Source organism: Ambystoma mexicanum, chromosome 3q, assembly GCF_040938575.1.
Source record: "Ambystoma mexicanum isolate Mex_15411 chromosome 3q, UKY_AmexF1_1, whole genome shotgun sequence".
Lineage (NCBI taxonomy): Eukaryota > Metazoa > Chordata > Amphibia > Caudata > Ambystomatidae > Ambystoma > Ambystoma mexicanum.
The window spans coordinates 268,355,922-268,381,007 of NC_090926.1; the positions used below are offsets into that span (position 1 = coordinate 268,355,922).

Sequence of the window (25,086 nt, forward strand, 5' to 3'; positions counted from 1 at the left end):
GTTCGGAGAGCTAGTCCTTTTTTTCTCTGAGAAAGTTTTTAGGCCTTTACGTAAAATATGAAAGTACAGTCTATGTAATTCGTCGGAAAAAAACTGCACTAAGTCACATTTGTATGGTTTTCGAAAAACAATGAAAAATATTGCTTTAAAAATGAAATGGGGATTGGGAGTGAGTCGGACAAGGCCAGCAACCGGGTAGAGTATTTCTAGTTTAAAGACACTGCAAGTCTGAAACAGTGTTTGTGGGTATTTGTAAGGGCAGGGTGTGGCCACCATCGCCCTGCACGGATAGATAAAAGGCCACACATGTGAAGACATGACCTTTAAGCATTGTGTACCATCAACACAACTCTAAACGGGACTGGTTCAAACTCGCCTAACGATTCCATGCATGTACACCAAAACAGGGTGTAAAGACAACTACCTAGGTTCGCTTTGGACCAGAGGTGGAAGAATAATAGGGGGTGATGGGGTCCAGTGGCTGCTGAGCTGCCCTTACAATATGTAGACGAGGGGCCAGCGTACAGACACGTTGCACAGCTGCAAGGGCAATTTTGCCCAGTATTGGAACGAGGCCAAACATTGTTCTACTGCAAAAAACAGATGCTTTTAATACATGTTTGCCATTGGGCAAAGTATTCCCTGGTACTCATGCCATTCCATGTTAGCAGCAGGGCAACGTTTTTTTTTTTATTTTTTTTATTGCGATTGGTTTTATTTCAAACCTTATTCAAAATTAAACAATAATTACACAATTAACAAAAAAAAGAAAAATGAAAAAACGTACATAGATTGCATTTAATGCATAACATTAACCTAAAATATCAATAACATTAATCTAAATTAGCCTCTAACTGAAAATACACAATAATGAACGTATTTAGAAAGCAGTTAATGCCATCCTACAATTCATTTTATTCATTGTATAATGTATTGGAGCCCACATTCTATCCACTGTACACGATACTATGTTTGCCTAGCCAACAGGCTAACAAGTAACTTTAAGAACCTTGTCAAAGCCAGTCACAAGGAAATACTCTCTCCTTGCATGAAGGGAGCCCACAGACTTTCCCCCACCACCTTGCTAAACAGGGGATTAATAAACACAATGCCCTCTTCAGTTATGCAAACGTGGGCAGAAGATGGCCAGATGTTTAAGAGTTGCCACTGCCTCAGCGTTCAGGCATAACCTGCAACTTTTTTCGTGAGCTCGCAATTCGTGTTGGGCTTCTTTGCTGCCCATGCAGCTTTACCAATCTGGCAATGCTTACATTAAAAGCAACCATACTTTTAGCATTTACTGTTTTCAGTGGTTGAGGTTCTGTGCCTTTTATATATTACTGCTTATTAACAGGCACATAATAAAGTTTTAAATAAAGATTGCTTTTAAAGAATGGCCAATGGCGACGGTTAGGAAGACATAGACCACGTGATGTCACTTTCTGTGGACCTCACTGAGGGGGCTCTTGGGTCGGGACGCCTGCTGTGCCTTTTCTGCTGACTGTATCATTGTGGTTAAATGATGCCACTGCTGCTGAGGGGGCATTCTTGCCCTTGGATTGGATAAGCTAGATACAATAAGTGCTTTAGTGACCCTTATCGGAGAACACATGCATGGACCATAGGTGTAAAGGGCAGAGATGAACTGTAGAGATGGAAATGGGCGTCACCGGTCGCTATAGTGAACTGCTCCTCAATAAAGCAAGGAAAGCGGGCCAGTTGACAGGCCTTTTCTCCAACTTTGCTGGGCAGAGGTCAGGCTCCGGCTTGGCAGGCTTTAGGAAGTTGTGTTTGCGATGCTTCTGTCTGGTTATATGATATGGCCTAGAAGCATTAGTACCCCCTGGATACGATTGGCTAAATGGGTTGCAGGGACGATTTTGGAAGCGTATACTCAATCTTCCCCAGTTGATTCCTATGGAAGTACTGAGACTAGACCTGGGGCTAACATCACTAAGACCAGTGCTTTAAGTGGGCCAGCCGGGGCCGGGCCCCGGCAGTCTCCAAAGAGTGGGGCTGAGCTGGGGCCCTGGCAGGACCCCCCAGTCCCACTGCAACATTGGCGAGACCCATTATCCTGCCGCAGCCGCGACGGGAGATGCGCCCGCCATTAATTCACACAATCTGACAGAAGTGCTGTGGCTGGCTGGCACTTCTGCCAGTCACTGTAAATTCCTCTGGTGACCCCTCACGCGAGGGGTCAGCAGAGGAAGTTACTATCCCTTTGTTTCCCCGCCCCCTCCCCAGGCATCTTTGACCCTCAGTGAACCTGCGGACTCTGTGCTAATTTCTGTGTTTATGAAAGATGGCTTGAAAAGTACACAATTCAAGCCATCTTTTATAAAGCTTTGCAGACGGACAAAGACGCCTCAGGCTTGTAACTTCTTACTCAATGGTGGGGCGGCTTTCTTATTTACCCCCACAAAATTATTTCTTGGAATGTCCGAATTCAAAAGTCAGAAGGCTAATACTGAAACTACGCACAAATCAACTCCAGGTCCTCTCAATCATTGGTCTTAGGTTGGGTCTACCTCCTAACATGAGATCTTGTAGGATTTGTAAACTTGCTCATATACTTGAAACCCCTACACATGTTTTGACTAGATTTATAAAATTGGGAGATGTCTATATGTCTAATCTGGGAAAATGTGTGTGTGTGATTATAATGAAATTAAATCTACAACTTTTTGGTTTTATTGCTTGAATTCTGACTTAACACATCTACAGATTGCTGTATGGCGACTCTGAACTATAGTTTAACTATTTTTGATTTCAGATTTCTCTTAAGTCCAATTGTTTGTTGAATTTTATTATCTGCTATATTTTATTGTATTCATTGAGTTCATGTTTAATAGTTTGATTTGTTTTTGTATATATTTATATTTGTTTTAATATAACATGGCGTGAAAAGTTCCTCGTGAGCTAAACACATTCAATAAAAAAATTAAATAAAATAAAGAGGGAAATGTTGGATCTATGGGCGTTTCACCCAGTCCTATACGCAGGGGTCTGCAACCTTCGGTTCTCCAGATGTTTTGGGCTACAACTCCCATGATCCCTCACCATTGACTTTGCTGGCTAAGGTAGATGGGCATTGCAGTCCGGAACATCTAGAGAGCCAATGGTTGCAGACGCCTGCTATGGGAAATAGTGTATGGGTGCAAGTGATGGCTGGAGTCCAGAGCTCCTGCACGGCATTTCTCCATCGGTAGGAGAAGGTGCTGTTAGGTAGCAACTTGTCTACTTCCGAAACTGTGCTGGTGTGATGAGTTTTATGTTGTGTTGCTTGCTTACTGCAGATTTCCTAATACTGGAGGACAACCACATGCTGAGAGAAGAGCTGCGTGCCAAGGAGATGCCCATCTATGAGTATAAAACCATACGTCTTGCCGGCTATGGTAAGAAGTAGCATTGAAGACCATTATTACAGTCCCAGGAAGCGGGAGGCGCCCAGTAGGATCAGTCTATCTATTATAGCTTGGAGTCACGCGTGTGGAAGAGTGGTTGCCCTGCATCTTGTGTTATCCTGGATCATATCTGCTTGCTCTCTGTCTGCAGAGGGCATACAAGCTGCACATTTGTGTTGCTTTCTTCAAGTTTCTTTGTGTAGCCTTTGAAGCTAGATGCACAGGGTTCCAAGTTTGGTCCCACAGCCACACAAGAAATTGCTTGGCTCAGTGATGGGAGGAAAGGTAGTATGGATATCAGTAAAGTATGCAACACAAAGCTCATTGAGTGGGGTGGTGTTTGGGTGGGAGGTTGCGTGGGCAGAGTCCTGTGGTAGAATGTTGCCGGGTATCCTGTGTGAAGAGAGGGCCCTTCCGCTGATCTCATTCTGTCTGTCTTCTGTAGATCTTCCCATACAACTGACCCTACCTGCAGGGTACAAGGATAGTGTGCACCCTGTGCTCCTGCTACTGTGAGTATCAGGCCCACCCAGGCACCGAGCGTTGCCCGCAAGATACCAGAAAGATGTCTCTGTCGCGCTCCATCTCCAAGCCACTAATCTGTATGTATCGCCTTCCCTTTGCAGTGACGAGGCCCCCGGAGGTCAGCAGGTAAAAGAGGAATTTCAGCTGGGATGGGATTCCATTCTCGTCAGCTCCTCCAGGGCCATCCTGGTCCGATTCGACGGAAGAGGGTCTGGACGCCAAGGGCTCCGTCTACTGCATGAAATCAGCCGGAAGTTGGGCACTATGGAGGTCAAAGACCACATTGCTCTTACTGAGTAGGTTCTCAAACAAGCATGTAATGCACCTGCTTTATTAGCATGTTTGTCACTAAAGGGAATCCGAATATCCTGTGCCCATAGAGAGAGTATACAACTAAATCTGCCTGTCATTCATACAGGAAAGGAATGGCCATCATTTAAGGTTAGCATTAGATTGCACCATTTGTCATCCGCTTCAGACACACTTTTGCTCCTTGAAGGAGTTGAGTGTTATTGGGAAGAATGATTTCCTCACGAGCCCTCATCTGGCGAGAAAGGGAATAGAAGGTGGTAACTGGATGTTGGGAATGCCAGCTGTAGGCTGAAGACATGTGGTCTATGCTGAGAGTGATAGAATTATTAGCTGCATATATTCATTTACCTTAGTGTAAGGAACCCCGGAATGTGGTCTTCCACGGGACATGCAGCCTATGCTAAGGGTTTTGGAATTCAAAGCTCCCAAGTTAATCACCAATGTTATTATAAGGCATCACAGAATGTGGGATTTCGTGGGAGGTGCAAGCTATGCGAAGGGGGATGTAATGTTTAGCTACCACCTTATCACTGAAGTCAGTGCAAAGGACCACACATGCCATCTATATGCTAAAATGGATGAAATCCACACAGATAATCACAGAAGGTATTGTAAGGAATTGCAGAGTGTGGGCCTCCATGAGAGATGCAGGCTGTTCTAAGAGGGATGGAAGTATTAGCTCCCATATATTCATTTACTTTAGTGTAAGGAACCACAGAATGTGGTCTTCCACTGGATATGCAGTCTGCCCTAAGAGTGATGGAATACAGAACTCCCCAGATAATGATTTATGTTATTATAAGGAATCCTAGAATGTGGGATTTCGTGGGCGGTGCAAGCTGTGCTAAGATGGATGTAATTGTTAGCTGCCACATAATCATTGAGGTCAGTGTAAGGGACCACCGAATGTGGTCCTCCACATGACCTGCCATATATGCTAGGATGGATGGAATTCACAACTGTCCAGATTATCACTGCACTTGTTGTGAGAAGTCTTTGAATGTGGGCTTCCACTGGATATACAGGGTATACTAAGAGCATTGGAATCGACTGCTCCTCAGATAATCACTGAAGTTACTGTAAGCTATGACTAAGCTCTCTGAGATTCCGGAAACAACACTGGAGGGAACTCCCCGGCACATAGTCCATGAATCCATCAATCACTTCACAAATACACGCCAACACAATAGATAGTCATACACCTAACAACCACCCGCGACTCTAGACCCTTATGGCTACAACTAACCAGTGCGCACGACCACAACCCCACCCTAGCATCACACACACACCAACACAAATACAAACAAACCCGAGGCACTGAGTCCTACCCATACGGTTACAACACACGGGGCCTCCCGAACCAACTCCCACATGCAAGACAATACTCACAGAGGCCAGTTCCTCCTGGTTCTGAACCTGTCCTACCCCCACTAACACACCTAGCCCTCCTCTCTTTAAGAGCCACGTGAGCACCTGGAGACTGCCTTTAGATGGTAGTGTTGCGCGGTATACATCAACATAACATAACATAACATAACCTAAATCTGGGCTTTCATAGAAGATGCCGGACATGCTAAGAGCAATAACATCCACAGCTCCCCAGATAATACCTTAGTAGTTTAAAAACTCATAGAATGCCTTCTTCTTTGGGAGATCCACTGGATGGAATTATTAGCCCCACGTACAATAATTGAAGATGGTTTTAGAGCTCATGGAGATTGGCCTTTCGCAAGCGCCGCCTGTGATATTTGAATAGTCCATGAAAGAATCCAAGCTCTTCTATGAGGGGTGGATCCCGTACTACCAAATCACCAGATTGGATATATGAGATCACACAACAGGGCCTTCCTGAGCGAATATTGGCAGCTGCCTGGGGAGGGTGATGGGGGTCCCTCTCATGGCTTGCAGGTCAATCAGTGAACCACTTTCCTCAGATAGCTGTGGGATATTCAAGCACATCCCCAAAGAACATATTCAGATTTCCAATGGATCCCAGTGTCTGCTAACAAGGTCCTTTCATTCCAGGTGGTTATCGCAGCTGCCTTATGTGGACCGTCAACGTATTGGAGTGTATGGAAAGGTAAGGCCGCTCACTGTTGCTCCTCACATCTCTATTCACATCTGTGATTGTCCACAGGCCAGGAAGCGGGGCAAAGTGTGGGAGGAAGAAGCACCAGCCTACAAAGGGGAAAACGGTGCAAAACAAAGGACGGGTCTAATCTTCAGCCATGCCGTGAGATCAGCGGGCTCCATGCCCTGCTCTGGAGACTGGCATTTGTCCATCGCTCGCACATCTCTCACTCATGTTATCCTCTCTCGCTTGCCTTGTACAGCTGGTAAAGATGATCACAGCATGTATGATATGATATGGCATTTATAACGCGGCTATACACAAGTGTTTCAAGGCGTGACGAGGCAAGGGAGGGGAAACAGAGGGAAGACGGAGACAGCGATCCTACTAGGCCAGGTGACATTGAGATCGCGCACGTGCAGGGGAAAGGCTGGTTGCTCCTATAGCGCTGCACGTGGCCCTGCAGTTGCAACAAACACAGAACAGACTGAGAAAGAGATTCTGTGGTCAGAGTTTGGGGGTGAAACCGGAATATGGAGGTGGCCAAGAAAATGGAACCAGGAGGGAAGAATACCTTAGGAGGAATAGACTGAAGTGTGGAAACCGTTTAGATTTAAGAAGAGGGTGGGTCGTTTCAAAAAGGAGAGCTGTCTTGCCCCTCTTGACCTGAAGAACAAGGGGATTGACATTGCATTATGATACATCTTAAATTCTGTTTTTACATGAACCCACCTCAACACCCCAACAGCTGTATGCCCCGCCACTTCAGATAAATGCAGTGCCCTCGCATAGTGTGAATGACCTACAACATTCCCTTTACTCCAACTGTTAACACTTTCTGTTGACACACTGGCTGCAATAACGTGAAGCGTGTTACTTTTTACCAGATGCAAGAAACAACACAGGATCTTGTGGCAATGATGCCTTTATTAGGCCAACTCCTATTTCTGTCCTCTACTGACAGTGGTCTTGGAAGCTAGCAGACAAGAATAGTATTTATCCTATTAAAGGTACCATCTCTGCAAGATCCTGTGTTTTTTGCACTTTATATAATCGTAAAAGTAAATCACACATAACATCTCTATCACTCCGGCAGAAACATTGCCATGACAAATAGAATGGAAACAAAGAACATCGGCCAAGCCTGACCATCCCCACCCCACAGCGCCAGACATTACCGCATGGGTAGGAGCACTGCCAGCTTCCCCCTCACAAAACGGCAGACAATAGATAACAGCTTCCCTCAGCCATCAATGTGTACAACACCAGAGTGGCATGACATGCGGCCTTAAGAGACAGAAACCGCACGAGACGAGGAAGTGCAGGTTTTCTTCTCACATAGAGGGTTGTAGCATGTGCTTCAACTTTGCAAGCCTCTCCCTCTGAGAACAGCAGCAGCACTACAGCTTTCCTCTTCTTGTACACACAGAACTGAAAACAGCATGAGCATCATCACAGGATGTGCAACCATTATGCAACTTTCCCTCGGTTATGTACATCCAGTGGTGGCTAGCGAATTTTTAAAGTGGATGTAAATGTTTTTCCTGACTAGAACAAACACAGATGTTTTGGGGTTCACCCCCAGTAAATGTAGTAAAATAATGCATTAAAATGGTGCATTGTATGACACTGGTTACGGTTGAAGTCTGTGACAAACCATAGAATTTACCATCAGTTCTTTGGGTGGTCATATGAAATATTTCAATGAAATCCAGGTTTCCCACAGTACACAGGAACATTTTGCAACAAATGTCCATGCTGGCCATCCCCAAGCAATGCCATGGGCCGTTGCTATAGTATATGTCAGCCAGGGGTGTTGCTAGGTCTGGAAAAGACCAGGGGCTATGCTGATGTCGGAACTGTCGGGACCGGGGGATAGCTAGTGTTTTGGCTGTAGCTCCTGAGATTCTATCTGGGGCTACAACCAAAAGACCCGGGGCTATAGCCCCCTAACCCCCCCCCCTAGCAACGCCTCTGGTGTCAGCACTGGCAACATATAACACGTTTTCATACATTGTGTGCCCAACAAATATCATCAGGACTGTCTCAACAATATTTGCCATCATTGGCACTGTAAAACACATATTCATCCTGGTAGCGCTTAAAAAATAATATGAGGCCGGTCACAACTATATATGGTAATGTTGACTCTCCTCCGTCATTCTGCTTTTGTCCAAAACACATCACAGTCACAACAATATAGGCCAGTTTTGCCCCCTTATTTTGCTTGTGCCCAAAGAATATCATGAGGCCAGTCACATTAACATATGCCATCACGGCCTAACTCACTAATGCTACTTATACCCCAAGAATATTATGAGTACAAAAGCAACAATGTATGCCAGGGTTGACACCCTTTATCATTCTGCTTGTGCCAAAAGAATATCAGGCAGCTGGTCACAACAATAATATATTTCCATGCTGACCCCCTTGGCTGTCATGCTTATTTTGCCCCAAGAAAAACTTGATGCTTAAGTAAATGTATTCCAGCATTTGTATAGTAAATCAAATTTTCAAGCTTTTTTGCCCATTCTCTGACACATTTGATTTTCTCTGCAAACGTTCTAATAGTGCAGTAGTTTCAGATTTTAGGAAACACTGGATCAGGGATGCACTGGGAACCAAAAGTGGCCGTGGACATGTTTTTCATAGGGCGTCCAATATTACACTGTACAAACAAGCTAAACCCCTCTAAATAGGGCTTGGCGGTTCTCGTACAATATAACACAAAATAGACAGAACCACTTTATTTAAAAAGGTATTCCTACTGCTACCGTCCCTACAAATGACTAAATGTCCCTAAAAGAGGATCTTTCTGTCCCTCAATATGCTGTACTACCCCTAGAAAATGCTACCATGACACCTATTTAGTGTGAGGGATAGACAAGAAGTTCACCCTAACCTCTCTCACTACTTTCGCTGAATGCTAAAAATGGTGCACACTATTTGAAAGTCGAAATTTTCAATTTTTATTTTTATCGCTTCCAAGTAGTGTGTTTTATAGATACCTAAATTGCTCAATTCTACATAAGACAAGTTTTAAAAATGAGAATACAATCCGCATACTGGATTGATTAGTGACTAATTTTGTTTACACTTCTCTAAAAGGTGATGCAATTTCACCGAGCTCACAGCAAACATTGTGTGTCTCGGGGATCAAGTCATCGCCCTGAGCCTTGATAGTGTCAAACGGTTTAAGCGGATACAGAAGCGCTTACCGCTTTCTTCAGTTATGGCATTAATACATCATATTATATTGAACAAATAATAAAAAGACAATTTTCTTGTTTCTTGTCTTGGTCTCCGTTCTCTGGATTAGTGAGGGTGTCTCACATTCACTCTAATGGAGGTCTTGTATTTTCTTCCAAATACCCAGTCTTCATATAGTACTTGCCACGTTCTTATCTCTTGCAGCCGCGGCTGATAGTTATCTGGAAACATGGCCAAATACAACCCGTTCTTGATTACAACTCCTGCTTGATCTTGATGGGTTACTTTGTGAAATGTATGTCTTCCCTCTCTTTGGTCATATCATTCGTTATGAGTGGAGTCGCCTTCTGCGGCGTTTCTGAACTTTCTCTCCTCAATCCATCGCGCTGCGAATTCTCATTTTGACAAATGAATCTAAATAGTGAATTTTAAAGCACATTTGTCCTATTATGGATTACATTATAGAAAATCACAGCACAAAACCTTCATATAACATTTCTTAAGAGTGAGAAACAGCGTACTGAAAACTTTATAACAAATTCCTCACAAAAGGGACTGATGGATCGTGCAGAGGCCCACTTGTTAATCTCCGGAGTTCCCTGAAGGTCAGTCCAGCACTGCACTGGATGCTTTGATGAACCATTTGTCAGAGAAAACCCTCTCCGAAGATTCACGCAAGGGAAACATCAGTAATCTCGGCTAAGCAAGTGCGCTTCTCATTTAAACATTGTCAAAGCCAACAGTTTTGGATTATGTGCAGTCATAGTATAGGAATTTGCCAAGCACTGCCATAAGGGTACCACTTGGCGATAAGAGGACAACAACTGGCAAATTGTGGCAGTACCAGGGCAAATAATGGCAGTCCCTGGCAAACGCTATCTTGTGTCTATAAAATAGTGACGCCGTTGGCTTTGCTAATGCTCGTTTTAACAAGAATTGAATGTAAGCACACACATTTGTTAAAAATCAAGTGCCCGAAGGAACACTTAATTATGACATTTTTGTTATGTTAGGATCTGATTTACAGCTGCTATCAAGTCATTATTTTTCAGAAGATTGCTTGCAGATAAAGGCAGCACTGTGCAATGCTGAAGGGGAAAGTCAAAAGGGTGAATGATGTAGAGGGTTAAACAAAATGCCAATATAATCACCAACACCATTCACAGGAATTCAGGATTAGTAAGTGACAGGACAGTTGTTTTTAAAAAGCAAAATGAACACTATCTGATTAGCGGGGACCAGATACAGCCAGGACACCATGTGACAGAGGGATAGCTCTTGCAAAGAGATGCAGTGCAGAGGATGAAGCATTTTGGAACCTTAGTATTTGCTTGCTGTGCTTTTTGTACGCCCACACCCGACCCAAACCTCACAGTGCCTGCTGCTGCAGATAGTGCTGAGAGGGCCGCCTTCAAGTAGTCTACTCGAGAGCGAGAATAATAAACATAGGTACACACAAATGTAGAAGAGGTTATTGCCTTTGAGGACATTTACCGCTCTAACATTTTCACACTATAGGCAAGCGCCTAACCTATCCTAGTGGTAGCACCAGCCCTGCTCATGCATGTCCCACATTTCCTACCCCGTGGCCAACCTGCTCCCCTTCAGCACCCGTCCGTCATAGGGGGAAGCAAAGCGGTGAGACGCTGTCAGACATTTCCCTCCTTTGCCGTATTGGTATGTGTTCTGGGAGCCATGACATTTTGGGGTTCAACTGAGTGATTCAGTGTACTGCTGAAGCACAGGAATTCCCATCTTCTCCCCTGAGGGTGGAGGGAGGCAGAGGCGTTGCTAGGTGGGGATTAGGGGGCTATAGCCCGGGTCTTTTGATTGTAGCCCCGGACAGAAGGTGTGGGGCTACACCAAAAGGCTAGCGAGCCCCGAGCAGCAGAGGGTAGGATCATGCCACGTTTTGTCCAGGTGATGTGCCAGATAGGCTGCCTGGTAAGGTGTATGGTGGTGTGTGAACAGCTTCTTTGGTCATTTGGTTGCTGGTGGCCAATTGCCTCTGTCTTGCTGTTTCTGGGGCACTTACGAGAGAGTTGGCTTGGCACCGGCCAATGAGCAAGGCAAGCCCACAATTTTACAGGCAGTTCCTGGGGGTATTTCGGCCTGGTCACATGGTGGCTCGAAGAAAAACGTCTCATTGTGCACTCGAAAGGGATTTGGGATGGCATTCTGGCACAGGATGGTGTTAGGACGGCCAGGCTGATAGGCAAACAGGCCCACAATGTTTCGCTGTGACACAAAAAAGTGGGCAACTGTTTCGAAGAGGACCCAAAGCTACATGTAGCCCTATACAAAATGCATAACGAAATGAAAAAGAACTGAAGACTGGAATAGATTATTTATTTAGTGCTTGGACTGCACATAGCTCTTTCAGAGCACGCACGGCCACTGTGAATGGTTGTGGTACAGTATGGAGATAGCCCAGTTGGGAATTTAACATGTGATCAAGACACTGGGGTGCATTCAGAGTTTGTTGAGGTCAGGGGTGATAAGGGACTGTTGAGGGTAGGTGGGTGATCTACGTGTGTGTGATGGTACGGTTTAAGGGTCCCTACAGTGTTTTATGAGGTCTGTGAATTTTAAGATTAGGGGATTGTGGTGTCTGATGGGTATTTGGGAGCAGCTGTGGAATGTAATGACATTGACCATTAACCCTCCCCTCTAATCACATTAGAGATGTGTGCAACCATAATCCTTGTTTGGTCCTAGGTTCAGAAGTCGGCAGGGCAAGCGTGAAAGCAAGAGAAGATAATGTACAGAAGCATGTTACGTAAATGTGTCTTCTGACTTTTTATATGTATTTTGCCGTTTTGTTTTTGACAGTTACAGAATAATGTCCAGGTCACAGTTTCAAGTGCCCCCAAACTTGTCTCTAGATGTGGTCGGGTGCTGTCTTCACACAGCTATCTCTGGATTGTGTGTAGGGATATTTCTAAAACTGTTGCAAAGTTCTGTTGGGGCTCTCAGCACTTGTCAATGGCCATGCATACCACAGAAACGCGGAGACACCGTTCTTATCAACCTTCCTTTAATCTCTCCTACATCATAACTGCCTTTCCGCTCCCTGGCCCCTCCCCTTCTGCCCTCTTCCCGCCTTGGTGTCCGTGTGTGTTCTTAAAGGAGCTGCGTCCCTTTAACCACGTACAACACCTCCCCCGTGCTAAACATGAAAGTCCGACTACATCTGTTCGATGAGTCGCACTGGTCTCTTTACTGTTCTGAGTCGTCTGCCTGGGGATTCTCTCCTTTCACCACTCGCTTCGACTGGGTTTTCTATTTCGTCTTCCTCACTTGGATCTTTGGCTTCTGCCTCTTGTGTCTCTGGCTCTTCAAGATATAACCTTTTAAAGAATGAGGAGTTTCGGGTGATGTCCCCTAGTTCTCCGGTCGCCGTGACCATGGGTCCATTAATGGCTGTGATGACCCGAGGTTCGGGGCTGTAGCGTGTTTCTGTTTTCTTGCGCTGAGTTTGCTGGACCAGGACGGCTTGTCCTACTTCTAGTTGGTGTTCTTTCGCTTTCGTCTTTTTGTCGGCCCACTCTTTGGCCTTCCTTTTTTTCTCGGCATCTCGTTCTCTGATGGCTGAATCTTCTTCAGGTGTGTAGTCTTCCCATCGGGGAATGCGTGTTCGGGGCTGGTATCTCACCATGAGCTTGGCTGGCGGCTTTCCCGTCGTGTTGAGTGTTCCTGTAGCTCCTGAGTATACTGCAGATGGCTTGCGTGTGGGGTATCTGCTCCACTGTAGCTTTCTGTCTGGTTAATTTGATGGTGGCCATGAACCGCTCCACCATCCCGTTGGCTTGGGGCCAGAGTGGTGTGATCTTTTGGTGGTGGAATCCTAGGTGGGCCGCAGGCTTAGCAAACTCTCGTCCTTGGAATGGGGATCCGTTATCTGTCTTGACAATGTTCGGGATGCCCCACTCGCTGAATAGTTTGTCCACGATGGGTGCTGTTTCGGTGAATGATGTCGATTGTATTTGTTTGATAAATGGGAACCTAGAATATTCGTTGATGATTATCAACAGGTATACACCTTCTTCTAGAGGTCTGTAGAAGTCCATCGCAACTTTTTGCCAGGGCCTTGTTGGAAGTGTGGTTGGTTGGATGGGGTTCGGGTTTGACCCTTTTGCTGCAAGTTGGCAGGGTCTGTAGTGCATCAGCATGTCTTCAACTACCGCGTCCATGTAGGGTAACCAGAAGTTATTCCTGAAGATCTTTTTTGTGTTGTCAATTCCCCTGTGGCCCTCATGGGCTAGTGTTACCAGGGTCTTCCTTAGGTCTTTCGGGGCCACTAGTCTGTTTCCGTGGAATGGTACGCCTTGGTCTGTGGCTATCAGTTCGCCATGTACTTTGGCTAGCCGATCAAGATCTTTCTTGTCTGCTTCCTCCCCTCCGCTTCCTTTTTGTTTTTGGTGCTTTCTCCATGTGTTGGAGCGGGTGAGGGAAACGGCGGCCTTGATCGTTGGGTCGGCCTTGCTTCTTTCCTCAAATGTTGCTGTTGAGATCGTAGGTGGCATGGCATTTGAGGACAGGTAGGAGATGTATTCTTCGGCCTCATGGGCCAGGGCGTCGTCTTTGTTAATCATGGGGTGCCTGGACAGGTAGTCTGCCGGGTTGGCTTCACCCCCGGGTTTGTGGATGATCACGTAGTCATATTCTTGTAGTCTTATTCCTCAGCGCTGTATTCGGGGCAGCATTTTGGTCTTGGAGTTGCCCAATATCGAGACCTGATGGTCTGTTACGAGGGTGAATTTCCGGCCAATGACGAAGTGGTGAAATTTTTCGCAGGTCCATACTGCAGCTAGGCTTTCCCTCTCAGTTTGCGAATAGGCCCTTTCCGTGTGTGATAGGGCGCTGCTAACATATGCCACCACCGCATGTCGGACGTTGTCATTGGCGTCCGTTTGGGCAAGGATGGCTCCTAGTTCCACTGGACTAGCATCTACAGTAATGATGGTGTGCCACTCTGGGTGAAAGTATGCCAGTTGGCGGTTGTTGGTGAAGCTCTCCTTTATGGTCGTGAATGCAGCTCGGCAGGGTGCGTCCCAGACGAAGGGTTGGTCCTTTTTCAGGAGGGTGCGGAGTGGGTCGGTGATTGTGGCATAGTTCGGGAGGTAGCACGCACAGTACCCCGCCATACCTAGGAAGGAGCGTAGTTCCGCTGCTGTTGTGGGGGATTGGAGGTCAGTAATGGCCTTTATTTTGTCAGGGTCGGCTGTAATTCCTTTGTCTGAGAATATGTGCCCGAAGAATTTGAGGCTTGTCTTGTTGATATCACATTTGAGTTCATTTAGTGTCAGTCCCGCTTCTTGGAGGTTCTTGCAAACAGCTATTAGGGCTTTGTCGTGCTGTTCTTGGTCTTTTCCAAAGATCAGAATATCATCACTGTAATTCAGGGCATTCATTTCAGATGATATCAGGCGTCTGATTGTCTCTTGAAAGATCTCTGCGGCAGATGATATACCAAAGTTCAGCCGCTTGTATCTAAACAGCCCATCATGCGTCACAAAGGTGGTGATGGGTCTTGAGTCTGGGTCAAGGACGAGCTGGTGGTAGCCTTGATTGAGGTCTAGTTTTGAAAAGTGTCTCGCCTGATTTAACCTGATAAGCATCTCTTCCAGACTTGGGCCTAGGTGTCTCTCCCTTTGGATGGCGGTGTTTGGGATGCGCATGTCAACGCATATGCGTAGGCGGCCGTTGTCTTTGGGCATTATCACTATAGGAGATACCCATGGCTTTGGTCCTTCTGCCTTCTCTATGATGTCATTGAGGAGGAGGAGTTGGATCTCTTTTGACACTTGTTCCTGAAGGTGGAAGCCTACTTCACGGGGGTGCTGTGGCACTGACATGATGTCAGGGTTGATGTGTAGTTTGATGGCCGGGTGTTTGAGCATTCCTACTCCCTCGAATAGTTTGGGGAACTGATCTTTGAGATCTCCTTTCGCAAGGGGTCGGCATGTTACTGCCATGATGGTTTCACGTGTCGATGGGTGTCCCTCTATGACTTCCGATTGGTCATATTGTAGGTCAATCAGTGCCAGGGCACTGGCCGTTCGGTAGCTGAGGAGGCAGCGATCTATGGATGGACTCTTTATGACGTGGATCGTGGAAGTCACCATGAGGTCACCATGTGTCAGGTCACATTGAAATTGCCCCCTTGATGTCATGGGCAGGGCCACTCCTCATTGGAAGATGTGTGTCCTGGATTCTCGTAGGGGGTATGAGAGGGCTATATCACAGTACAGGTCTTCATTCATGACGTTTACCGTCGCTCCCGTGTCGACGACAAATTTGTTCCTGGTGTTCCCCATTTGTATTGTCACTCTGGGAGCTGAAGGGTCTTCCACGTCAACTCTGAGGAGCCTGACGTATTCCTGTCATATCCATCTTGCAGGTATTGAGTTTGTTCGCTTACTCCTAGTTGATATCTTGGTGGGGAGTTGGTGTATGGGTCTGTGTCCTGTTCATGAGGAGCTAGGGGGTCCCTCCTGTATGTCACCCCAAGTTCCGGTATTTGCACTGGGTCTCGTTGGCGGATGTCATATAGTTCGTGATCTTTCCTATCTGGTTCAATCTGGAGTCCTTCGAGTGCCCTCACGGTGTTCGGGCGTTGATAGGAGTTAGTGGGGAATGTTGCATTTCTTTCTGCAGGGCATTGTTGTTCTGTATGCGTCTCCATTGTGCTGCTGGCAGTTCGTTGGCGTGTTAAACTCCCTTCGGGGAGTTGTTCCTTGCACATCTCTTGAAAGTGGTTTTCCATTCCGCATCTTAGGCAGCGTTGGCCGATGGCAGGGCATGGTCCTCTGTGTGGGTACTCGAACCCACAGCAGTAGCATTGACGATCACCCTGGGTCCATTGAGTAGAGTATCTGGGAGTTGTTCTGTTTTGCGAGGTTGGGTATCGGGCGTAGGGGCTTACGGCTGCGATGATGTTGCCCTATTTTGGATTTTCAGTAGCTGCGGCCTGGACATCCACTCTTTCGTAAACTCTGGCCAAGTCCAGTACTTCTTTTAGGGAAAGGGGCTTTTTTAGGAGGTGTTTCCTGAACATGGAGGATATGCACCCTTCTATTATGCGTAGCCTGATAGCTTCATCATCGTTAAAGTTGGCGAAGTCGCACTTCGTTATCTTTCTTTGAAGGCGGATGACGAATTCTCCTATGAATTCATGGGGGAGTTGACCACATTGATTGAAAGTGTACCGCTCATAGTCACGATTGGGTGAAATGACAATTTTCTCATTGATGGCTTGTAGGAGTTTCGCATACGTGGTGCGGTCCTGTGGGGGAATCGGCATATGATGTTTTTCATTTCTCTCCCAGCAACGTTGGCGAAAATGCTGAATATATTGGGGGGTTCTTGTGTGCCAATGGCACCTACGAAGTCCTCGAATTCTTCCACCCACTCTTCCCATCGCTGACCTTGGTCGTGGTGAGGATTGAGTGTGAATGGGCTTGGTCTCCTCATGAGGCTGGCATGCGAGGTGAGGTTGGTGTTGGCAACTGGTGGTGCCCAACATCTGCAGCTGCCTGCGCCTGGTCAGTCATGCTGGCACTTTGGTGGCGTGTGGGCGCTCTGGCGCTGTTCAGGACATTGTGCTGCAAATTTGAGTTTTCCGGGTGGTCCCTGTTCTTTCCGTTGGTGATGTGGACAGAGGTGGTGAGCCCCTTCTTCTGTGAGGAGTGGTGGTGGCGTTGGCGTGGCTGGGCGTGGGTGCCACTGCGTTCTTCTGTCTCAGTAGGTCAAATTGGGGCGGTGGGTGGTCACCTTTAATTATTTATTTTTTTGTGCGTTGCCCCTGGTCACTATCGTTACCCCCACATTACATTTGCATTGGTCGGGGCAGCCGGGGTGTTAGCAGGATGCTGGATGCCCCTTTGTGTGCTGGCTCTGGTTGTGGTGGTTTCCCCAGGTTACGATTGCGTTGGTTGGGGCAGCCGGGGTGTTAGCAGGCTATTGGGTATTATAATTTTCTAGTCATGCGCTCGGATGCGATCGAGCAGGGTTTCCTTACTTGTGTTCGAACTCTTTTGTCACGGCACCGCCTTCCGCCGACTGCTCCGCAGGTCAATATGTTTCTTGACGACTTTCACGGCGTCCGTCGCTCGTGGCCGTCTGCCCTCCACAGGGCACACAGGCCCTCTTCCGGATGACACCGCCTCGTCCACCGGACTTTAGGGCATACGGGTCCCTCACTTGTGCACACAGGTCCAATGCAGGTGCTGGATTTGGGCACACAGGCTCACTGTGGGGCACGCAGGCCCCCTCGCTACTGTCGATCTCGCTAGCTCGCCGTTAGTACTGGGCGCACCGGCCCGCTGCAGGGCGCAAGGGCCCACCTCTGGTTGCTGGGCGCACCGGCCCGCCGTTCGTGTTGGGCATACAGGCCCGCTGCATGGCACACGGGCCTGTTGATGCTGGGCACGCAGGCTCGCTGCAGGGCGCACAGGCCCACCTCTATCAGCTGGGCATACTGGCCCACTGTTGTTCCTGGGCACACAGGCCCGCTGCAGGGCGCACAGGCCCGCCTCTATCTGCTGGGCGCGCTGGCCCACCGTTGTTCCTGGGCACACAGGCCCACTGCAGGGCGCAGAGGCCCACCTCTATCTGCTGGGCGCGCTGGCCCACCGTTGATATTGGGCACACAGGCCCGCTGCAGGGCACACAAGCCCACCGCTCTTGCAGGGCACACGGGCCCACCGCTATTGCTGGGCACACGGGCCCTTCGTCACCACCAGGCGCACAGGCCTTCTGCAGGGCACACAGGCCCACCGTTCTTGCCGGACGGACTGGCCCACCGTGATTGCTGATTATGCCGGTTTGTTAGGTGCGAGGCATGAGTTCTCGTCTGTCCTTCGTTGCCAGTTGTTGGCTCTCAGCACTCGTCAACAGCCATGCATACCACAGAAACGCGGAGACACTGTTCTTATCAACCTTCCTTTAATCTCTCCTACATCTTAACTGCCTTTCCTCTCCCTGGCCCCTCCCCTTCCGCCCTCTTCCCACCTCGGTGTCCATGTGTGTTCTTAAAGGGGCTGCGTCCCTTTAACCACGAACAACAAGTTCCTATGTTATGTTACCCAACACTCTTAAATTCCAAGCGCGCCACCCATTGTTTCTGTGAGTTGTAGTGTCAGAAGTCTATCGAGATTGTGTAGTGATGAAATTCAGTCTGTGGTGGCCTTTCCTCCAAGCTGCATTCGCTGACGTCCATCAAACGTGTTTTAATGATCCTTTCTTTTGTTCTAGGCCTATGGAGGGTTTTTAACCCTAAAGCTACTAGCAGCGACAGACATCTTGTTCAAGTGCGGAGTGGCTGTAGCACCAATCACAAATTTCCGTCTCCACGGTGAGCAGTAGATTTCTCCTCTTCATGCTGCAGGCACCTGAGCAGCTTCACCTAGGGATGGAGCATGATCTAATAGGAGTATGAGTGGGGGTCAATTAGAGTCTTGACATGGGATCCTGTGGGGCTCTGAAAGGGGAACCATGCAAGCAAGCTACAAGGGAGGAGCATACACAGGAATCCACCAAGGATCGACCGGCAGCATAAAGAATGACCCACGCAAGCATCAACAGAGTCCTGATGGGAACATAACAAAAGAATCCACCAAGGTCTAAAGGGGTCCATCAGCACTACAGGGAAAGATCCATAGACACAAGGAAAGAGATTTACTGGCCGCATAAGCAGTAATCCAGCAAGGCCTCGGGGCGGGGATCATTAGGGGTGCAAAGAATGATCTTTGCAAACAAGGAAAGGGATCTACTGGGAGGCAGAAAAAGACACCCCATAAGGCATAAGAATTGATTGGATGATGGATATGAAAAGGGCTCCAGTAGGGTTAACAAGGAGTTCTACAAGGGGCACCCTAAACGGTACCCTCAGGATATGAGTCATGGGTGTAAAAGGCAGACAGAGGTTCTGTACACATTTGAGGGATCCCTCTGTCCCCTGGTGACATGATGTTAGCAGACTCAGCCATGCAATGTATTGTATTATCTGGTGTGAGAATTTAAGGGTGCACAATGGTGCAAGTGGGTGAGAAGAGGAAAGGGGGAAGAGCGGCGTAGTCACAGCAGCTCCTCTGAATGTGTACGTCTGCTACACTTGTACCTTTGGGATTGAGGAAGAGCAGCCCTTGCAGGCAGGGATAAGCATGAGATGGCCTATTCTTTCCTCTGGAGATTATCTTCAGTCTTCTGATAAACATCCAATATTATTTTCTCCAATCTTTTAGAACACTGACTTTTTCTGTAAAGATAAAGTGGCCAAGAGTGTAATCATTTCCAGTGATACTTCCCACTCAGAGAATAGCCAACAATAGGAGATGTTTGGACATGTATATGTCTCTGAACTGATGGCAGGACTGAGTGAGTCTGATGACTGACTGGCTGCACCACCCCTGGAGGCCTTTCATAGGCACGGAGCTGTCTGTAATCTCCCATTTTACCCCTAGGACACCACATACCTAGATGCTCTCTGGTATGGGTGAGGAGGGAGGGAAGCAGGTGTTGTGGAGCAGGGGTGTTTATTGCAAATCTCTGCCCACCAGGTATATAAAGACCGCCATCCAAACAGACAATACAGGCACTTGTCTGCAGCTCACAATCTGATCAAACATTACAAAAAAGAAATACACCTGTGTGTAGCATCGCTGTAATAATCTGTGAGTTGAAAAGTAGGCCGAAACGTGTGTGGAACCTATGAGTATCCACAGTGACTATACTGTGTTCAAGGGTCCTTCATAATATCTGTAATTTTGATGCTTTTCCATTGTTTCTCTTTGGCCCAGCGTCTGCATTCTCGGAAAGGTACCTAGGGGTTCCCACGCGTGAAGACGCAGCCTACACGGTACGTTTGCCAGAACAATGTTGCTAGGCCTAGTGTGACACATTACTCCCTAGGCCTAGGGAAATATTGGAACTCCCACCAATTAATTTCCCATTATGAATTACATACATTGAAATACTCTTGCTTGCTCTCCTCAGGTCGCCTCGCTGTGGGATGATGCTCCCAGGTTGAAAGATCAGCACTTTCTTTTGGTGCATGGAACCGGAGATGGTAAAAACATTAATGGGTGGAGGGGGTCTGCATGGAGGACGCAGGTGCCTGCAACATATTGGGTTAAGGAAAAATGCATGATACTTACAACTGAAAGTATCCCATTATCGCATACTCATTTTCACTGGGGTGTTTGCCGATTCAAAATGATGGACAAATCTCATTCCCTCTCCAATATTGAAAAATATATCCTAAAAAAGATTTTAATAGAAATCATAATCATCTAAGAGTAGAATATTCTAGATCAGAGTATTCTAGAATGGAATGGAATATGTGAACATTGAAGCCCCATTGCAGCTACATATGCTGGTGGAAAGCAAATTACTCATGTCCATCAGCAAGTGTATGGGGGATGTCTTGTATGTGGAGTTTGGTAAGTTCAATAATGTACCCCATCTGGGTACAAACCCACCAACACCAGTTTGTAAAACACAGAGCGCTTTCTGAAAGTGAGACTGTTTAGCAAATCTCAGTTTCATGGAAGAATGCACGCCAATAGAGCTCCTAAAATGTTGAGGAATCTGGGAGATTCCCCCTAGCAGATGCACACCTGTTCCTAGTGTCTAATAGCAAGTATCACATATCCCATGCAACTACTGCCATCCCAATCCATGGGAAACCATGTATAGAGAAAGCCCTGTATTAGGTGCCATGACCAACTTAAGTGAAAGAAAGTCCTTTGTGAATATAGAAGGAAACATTGTTATTATAGTACAATTGTTGTCGGTGACTAGAGAATAATACCAATAAAAAGGGAACAATGATTGGTGTATTGGAGACAGCCGATTTGCAGCAAGTTTATCGTGAAGCTGATCAGGAGGAGGAAAGTTTGGAAAACCTGAAAACCCCATCTTTGAAAAATGTCTGTAAAAAGGCCTGGGGCCCTTAGATCTGGTAACTAATCTTAAATCACTGCAGACATCACCCCAATGAAAAGGAACTAGTTCCCTAGGGAAGCTAGAGTCAATATCATGCAGAGGAAGGATGCAGATCCAAGATTGACATTTATGGATGCAGAATATTGCCACAAAGCATAGAGGAAAGGATTTTTGCTTTAAACCCAAGAATGAGCATTTTAGCCATATGATTCATGACAAGTAGTAACAGTATTATATGCTTCAATGGTTAGTACAAATATCAGCATCAGAACGCATGGAAGGTCCATTTTGATAAACAGTTAATAATTCACTTTATTCAGAAATGTTCTTGATGCCAAGTACACTTCAAAAGTTTGTTCTGTCTTCACAGTATTTCACAAAGTCAATATGCAGCATGCCAGCCTAGAAGTAAAAAGAACAGCAATGCAGGCCAAAATCAAAGGTTGTCATCTGGATGTGCCAATTCATGAGCAGGAAACTGAGCAGTGTTGTGCATTTTTTATTTATTTATTTCTTGTTTTCTTGTTAGGCACTTATACAGGAAATACATTCTGTTTCAAAGCGCCCACAGGGCATGAGGGAGGGAACATGGGATAGCAGTACAATTAAATACAAAAAATACAGAGGGTGAAGGGATGGCCGAACCTACTATGCCTTGTGATTATTCAGAACGGGTAAGTGCAGGAAGGAAGAGGGCAGTGGGGTAGGTGCTGTAGTGTTCATGCTCAAGGGTGAGCCACAGATGAAGTGCCAGGTATGGTAAGTGCTGTGCGGCCAGGAGCCGCGTTGGGAGGAAAGTGCAAATCTGCAGTGCGGAGGGTGTGCCGAAGCAAGTGCTGAGGAAGACAGCTGCTGGGGAGATTGGGTGTGAATGGTCAGAGTGTCAGAGGACGCATAAGTGTCCAAAACATCAATCACAGCAACTGTGGGATTAGCAGAAGAAGGGAAGGAAAAGGAAAAGAGGAGAGTCGTGAGGTGCTTTCGGAACCTCAGAAGGTCCTGCTCAAGACGCAGAGGGAGGGGGAGGCTGTTCCAGAGGAGGGAGCCTGCTGTGGAAAGCGAGCGGCCCCCTGCTCTCTGTTTAACAAAACGCTTTACACACAGAGAGTTGGTTCCAGAGGAACGTAGAGGTCTAGAAGGAGAGTATTTGGTAAGAGAGAGTTGCAGGTGGTGAGGTCCCCGGCCCCAGACAACCTTGTGGATGATGCAGAGGGATTTGAATTTGATCCGTGCAGCAAACGGGCAGGAGAGATGCAGTCTCTCGTTTTAAGGCCAAAGATAAGTCTTGCTGCCCTATTCTGGATTAGCCGAAGGGGTCGCAGAGTGGAAGAAGGTATATTGAGGAGGAGGCTGTTGGAAAAGTCAAGCTAGAGAGAACCAGGTCTTGGGGAAACATTAAGCTTCTGTGGTAAAGTGAGAAATGGGAAAATTCCTTTGAGAAGGAAGAGTTGGAAGTGGGACTTCTTGGCAATGTCCTCCGTGTGAGGAACAAAGGATAAAGAGGAGTCAAAGACGACTGCAAGGTTTCTGGCTTCAGAAGAAGGAGCCGGGGGAGAGCCGAAGGTGGGAGGCAAGAGAGAAGGGAAGAAGGAGGGAGCAGGGGTCCCAAATAGGAAGGACCTCAATTTTGCTGGCATTGAGGCAGAGATCATTGTATGAGCACCAAGGCTGGATGGCAGACAGGCAGTCAGGGATAAAGTAAAGTGTGAGTGAGTCAGCAGGAAGTCTGAAAAAGAGTGGAGTGTTGTCTGCATAACACTGGAAGTTGGGGGAGAAAGAAGAGATGAGACGTGCCAGCTGAGCCAGGTAGATGTCCAGGTGGAGACGATAGATCCCTGGGGGACATCAGAGGTGGAGAAGGAAGTAGGAGAGGAAAAAGTGCCCAGGATGACATGGGAAGAGAGGTCAGTTAGGAAAGAAGTCAGCCATTCCAGTGCCGTTCCGAGATACCAAGGGTATCGTGGAGCCTTTGTATAAGGTTGGAATGGTTGACAGTGTCAAAGGCAGAAGAGAGACCAAGTAGAATGAGGACAACTGGGGAGTTGGAGTCCAGGGATGCAACCAGTTCTTCATGGGTGTTCAGAAGAGCAGTTTCCATGCCTCTGGATGCTCGGAATCCAGATTGATGTTCGTGGAGACCACCGACAAGTTCAGTGTGTAAGTTGACTAGTGGCAAGACCAGCTACTCCAGCAGTTTCCCCAGGAGGGGGGTGATTGAAATAGGATGGTAGCTGGCTGGACAGGTAGGGTCTGCTGAATTTTCTTCAGGAGGGGGTGCACAAGGGAGTGCTTGCGGGAGGAGGGGAAAGATCCAGTGGCAAAAGAAAACTTGCAGAAATCAGCGAGTGCGGGGGCAAAAGAGCCAACGTTATCCTTGAAAGTTCTGGACGAGCAGGGGAGAACCTGTTTGGAACAAGCCTCCATAGAGCGGACCACTCTGGTAACTTCTTCAGGTGTGACAGTGGTGAAGGAGGAGAAGGCGGAAGGAGGAGGGGGAGTGGCCAAGGGAGGCAAGGTGGTGTGGGATGGGTTAGGTGGGTGAGTAACCAGGGTGTTCGGGATGCCCAGAGGTCTGTTGGCAAAGTGTGTGGCCATTGCATTGCAAGGGCCTGGGAAGGAAGAGGGGAGGAAGAGACTCTGGCAGGGTTAGCTAGCTCCCTGCAGATTTTGAAAAGTTCAGAAGTGTTACTGGATGCACCTGATACCCGTGTCTGAATGTGAGCCCTTTTCTTGGCACGGATTGCGAGTCTGTATTGTCTTTGGGGCAGGTGGCAGGCCATTTTGTCAGAGGGTGAATCTGAGGTTTGCCACTTCCGTTCCGCTGCTCTGCACATTCGTTTCAGGGCTGCAAATTCCAAGTCATACCAGGTGTTGCGCTTAGAGGCAGGTTCCAGGAAGATCCTCCTGACTGGGGCAAGGGTGTCAAGGGTATTGGTGATTGCTGAATGAAGATGGAGGAGTGGCCATATATGTGCACCAGAATCAAGATGCCATCTATGATATGATATGATAAGTGATTTATAACGTGCCTGTACACATGTGTTTCTAGGTGTGACAAGACAAGGGAGGGTACGGAGGGAGGACAACGCAAACGATCTTAATAGGCCTTGTGTCCTTCAGATCATGCAAGTGCAGAACGCAAAATGAAGGGGAAGGGAGTGGGGGAAGTGCAAAGGGGAGGGAAGGTGAAAGTGCAATTAGGGCAGCAATGCTCTGAGTAAGTGCAGCCAGAGCAGCACAGCTCTGGGTAAGTGCAAGGAGGCAGGGGACTGTAGAGGTTACAGTTACAGCCCCTAGTGCACAACAGGCCCATAGGCAGTGCGGGGGAGACTGGTCAAAGAGGATCCTGGTACCCAGTGAGACTCTGAGGGTAACGAAGCAACCAGTCCGTGCAGCAGACAGGTAGGTTAGCAGGGGAGGGAGGACGAGAAAGCAGAGGAGAAAAGGAAGGTCTTGAGCTGCTTCCGTATTTTAGGACTGCACTGAATTATTCAATTGTCTCTGATAAGTTACTATACTCAGTTGCTCAGTTGGGCGTGGGCCTCTCCCCCACTATGCGGGTCTCTCAAGTCTAGCCGTTCCCGCACCAGGCAGGATTCCCGAAACCCACCG

The 25,086-nt window shown here is 47.4% G+C and overlaps 1 protein-coding gene across 1 annotated transcript in view; it reads left to right on the forward strand.

Moving 5' to 3' along the window:
* The window catches only part of LOC138582434 (inactive dipeptidyl peptidase 10-like), a 755,097-nt gene that overhangs the window by 713,991 nt on the left and 16,020 nt on the right, over nucleotides 1-25,086 (forward strand). The window contains exons 18-24 of the mRNA XM_069653734.1: nucleotides 3,300-3,398; nucleotides 3,853-3,919; nucleotides 4,034-4,228; nucleotides 6,270-6,324; nucleotides 18,784-18,883; nucleotides 20,328-20,386; nucleotides 20,524-20,596. Coding sequence (XP_069509835.1) covers nucleotides 3,300-3,398; nucleotides 3,853-3,919; nucleotides 4,034-4,228; nucleotides 6,270-6,324; nucleotides 18,784-18,883; nucleotides 20,328-20,386; nucleotides 20,524-20,596 — 648 coding nt within the window. The remainder of the gene's footprint in view (nucleotides 1-3,299; nucleotides 3,399-3,852; nucleotides 3,920-4,033; nucleotides 4,229-6,269; nucleotides 6,325-18,783; nucleotides 18,884-20,327; nucleotides 20,387-20,523; nucleotides 20,597-25,086) is intronic.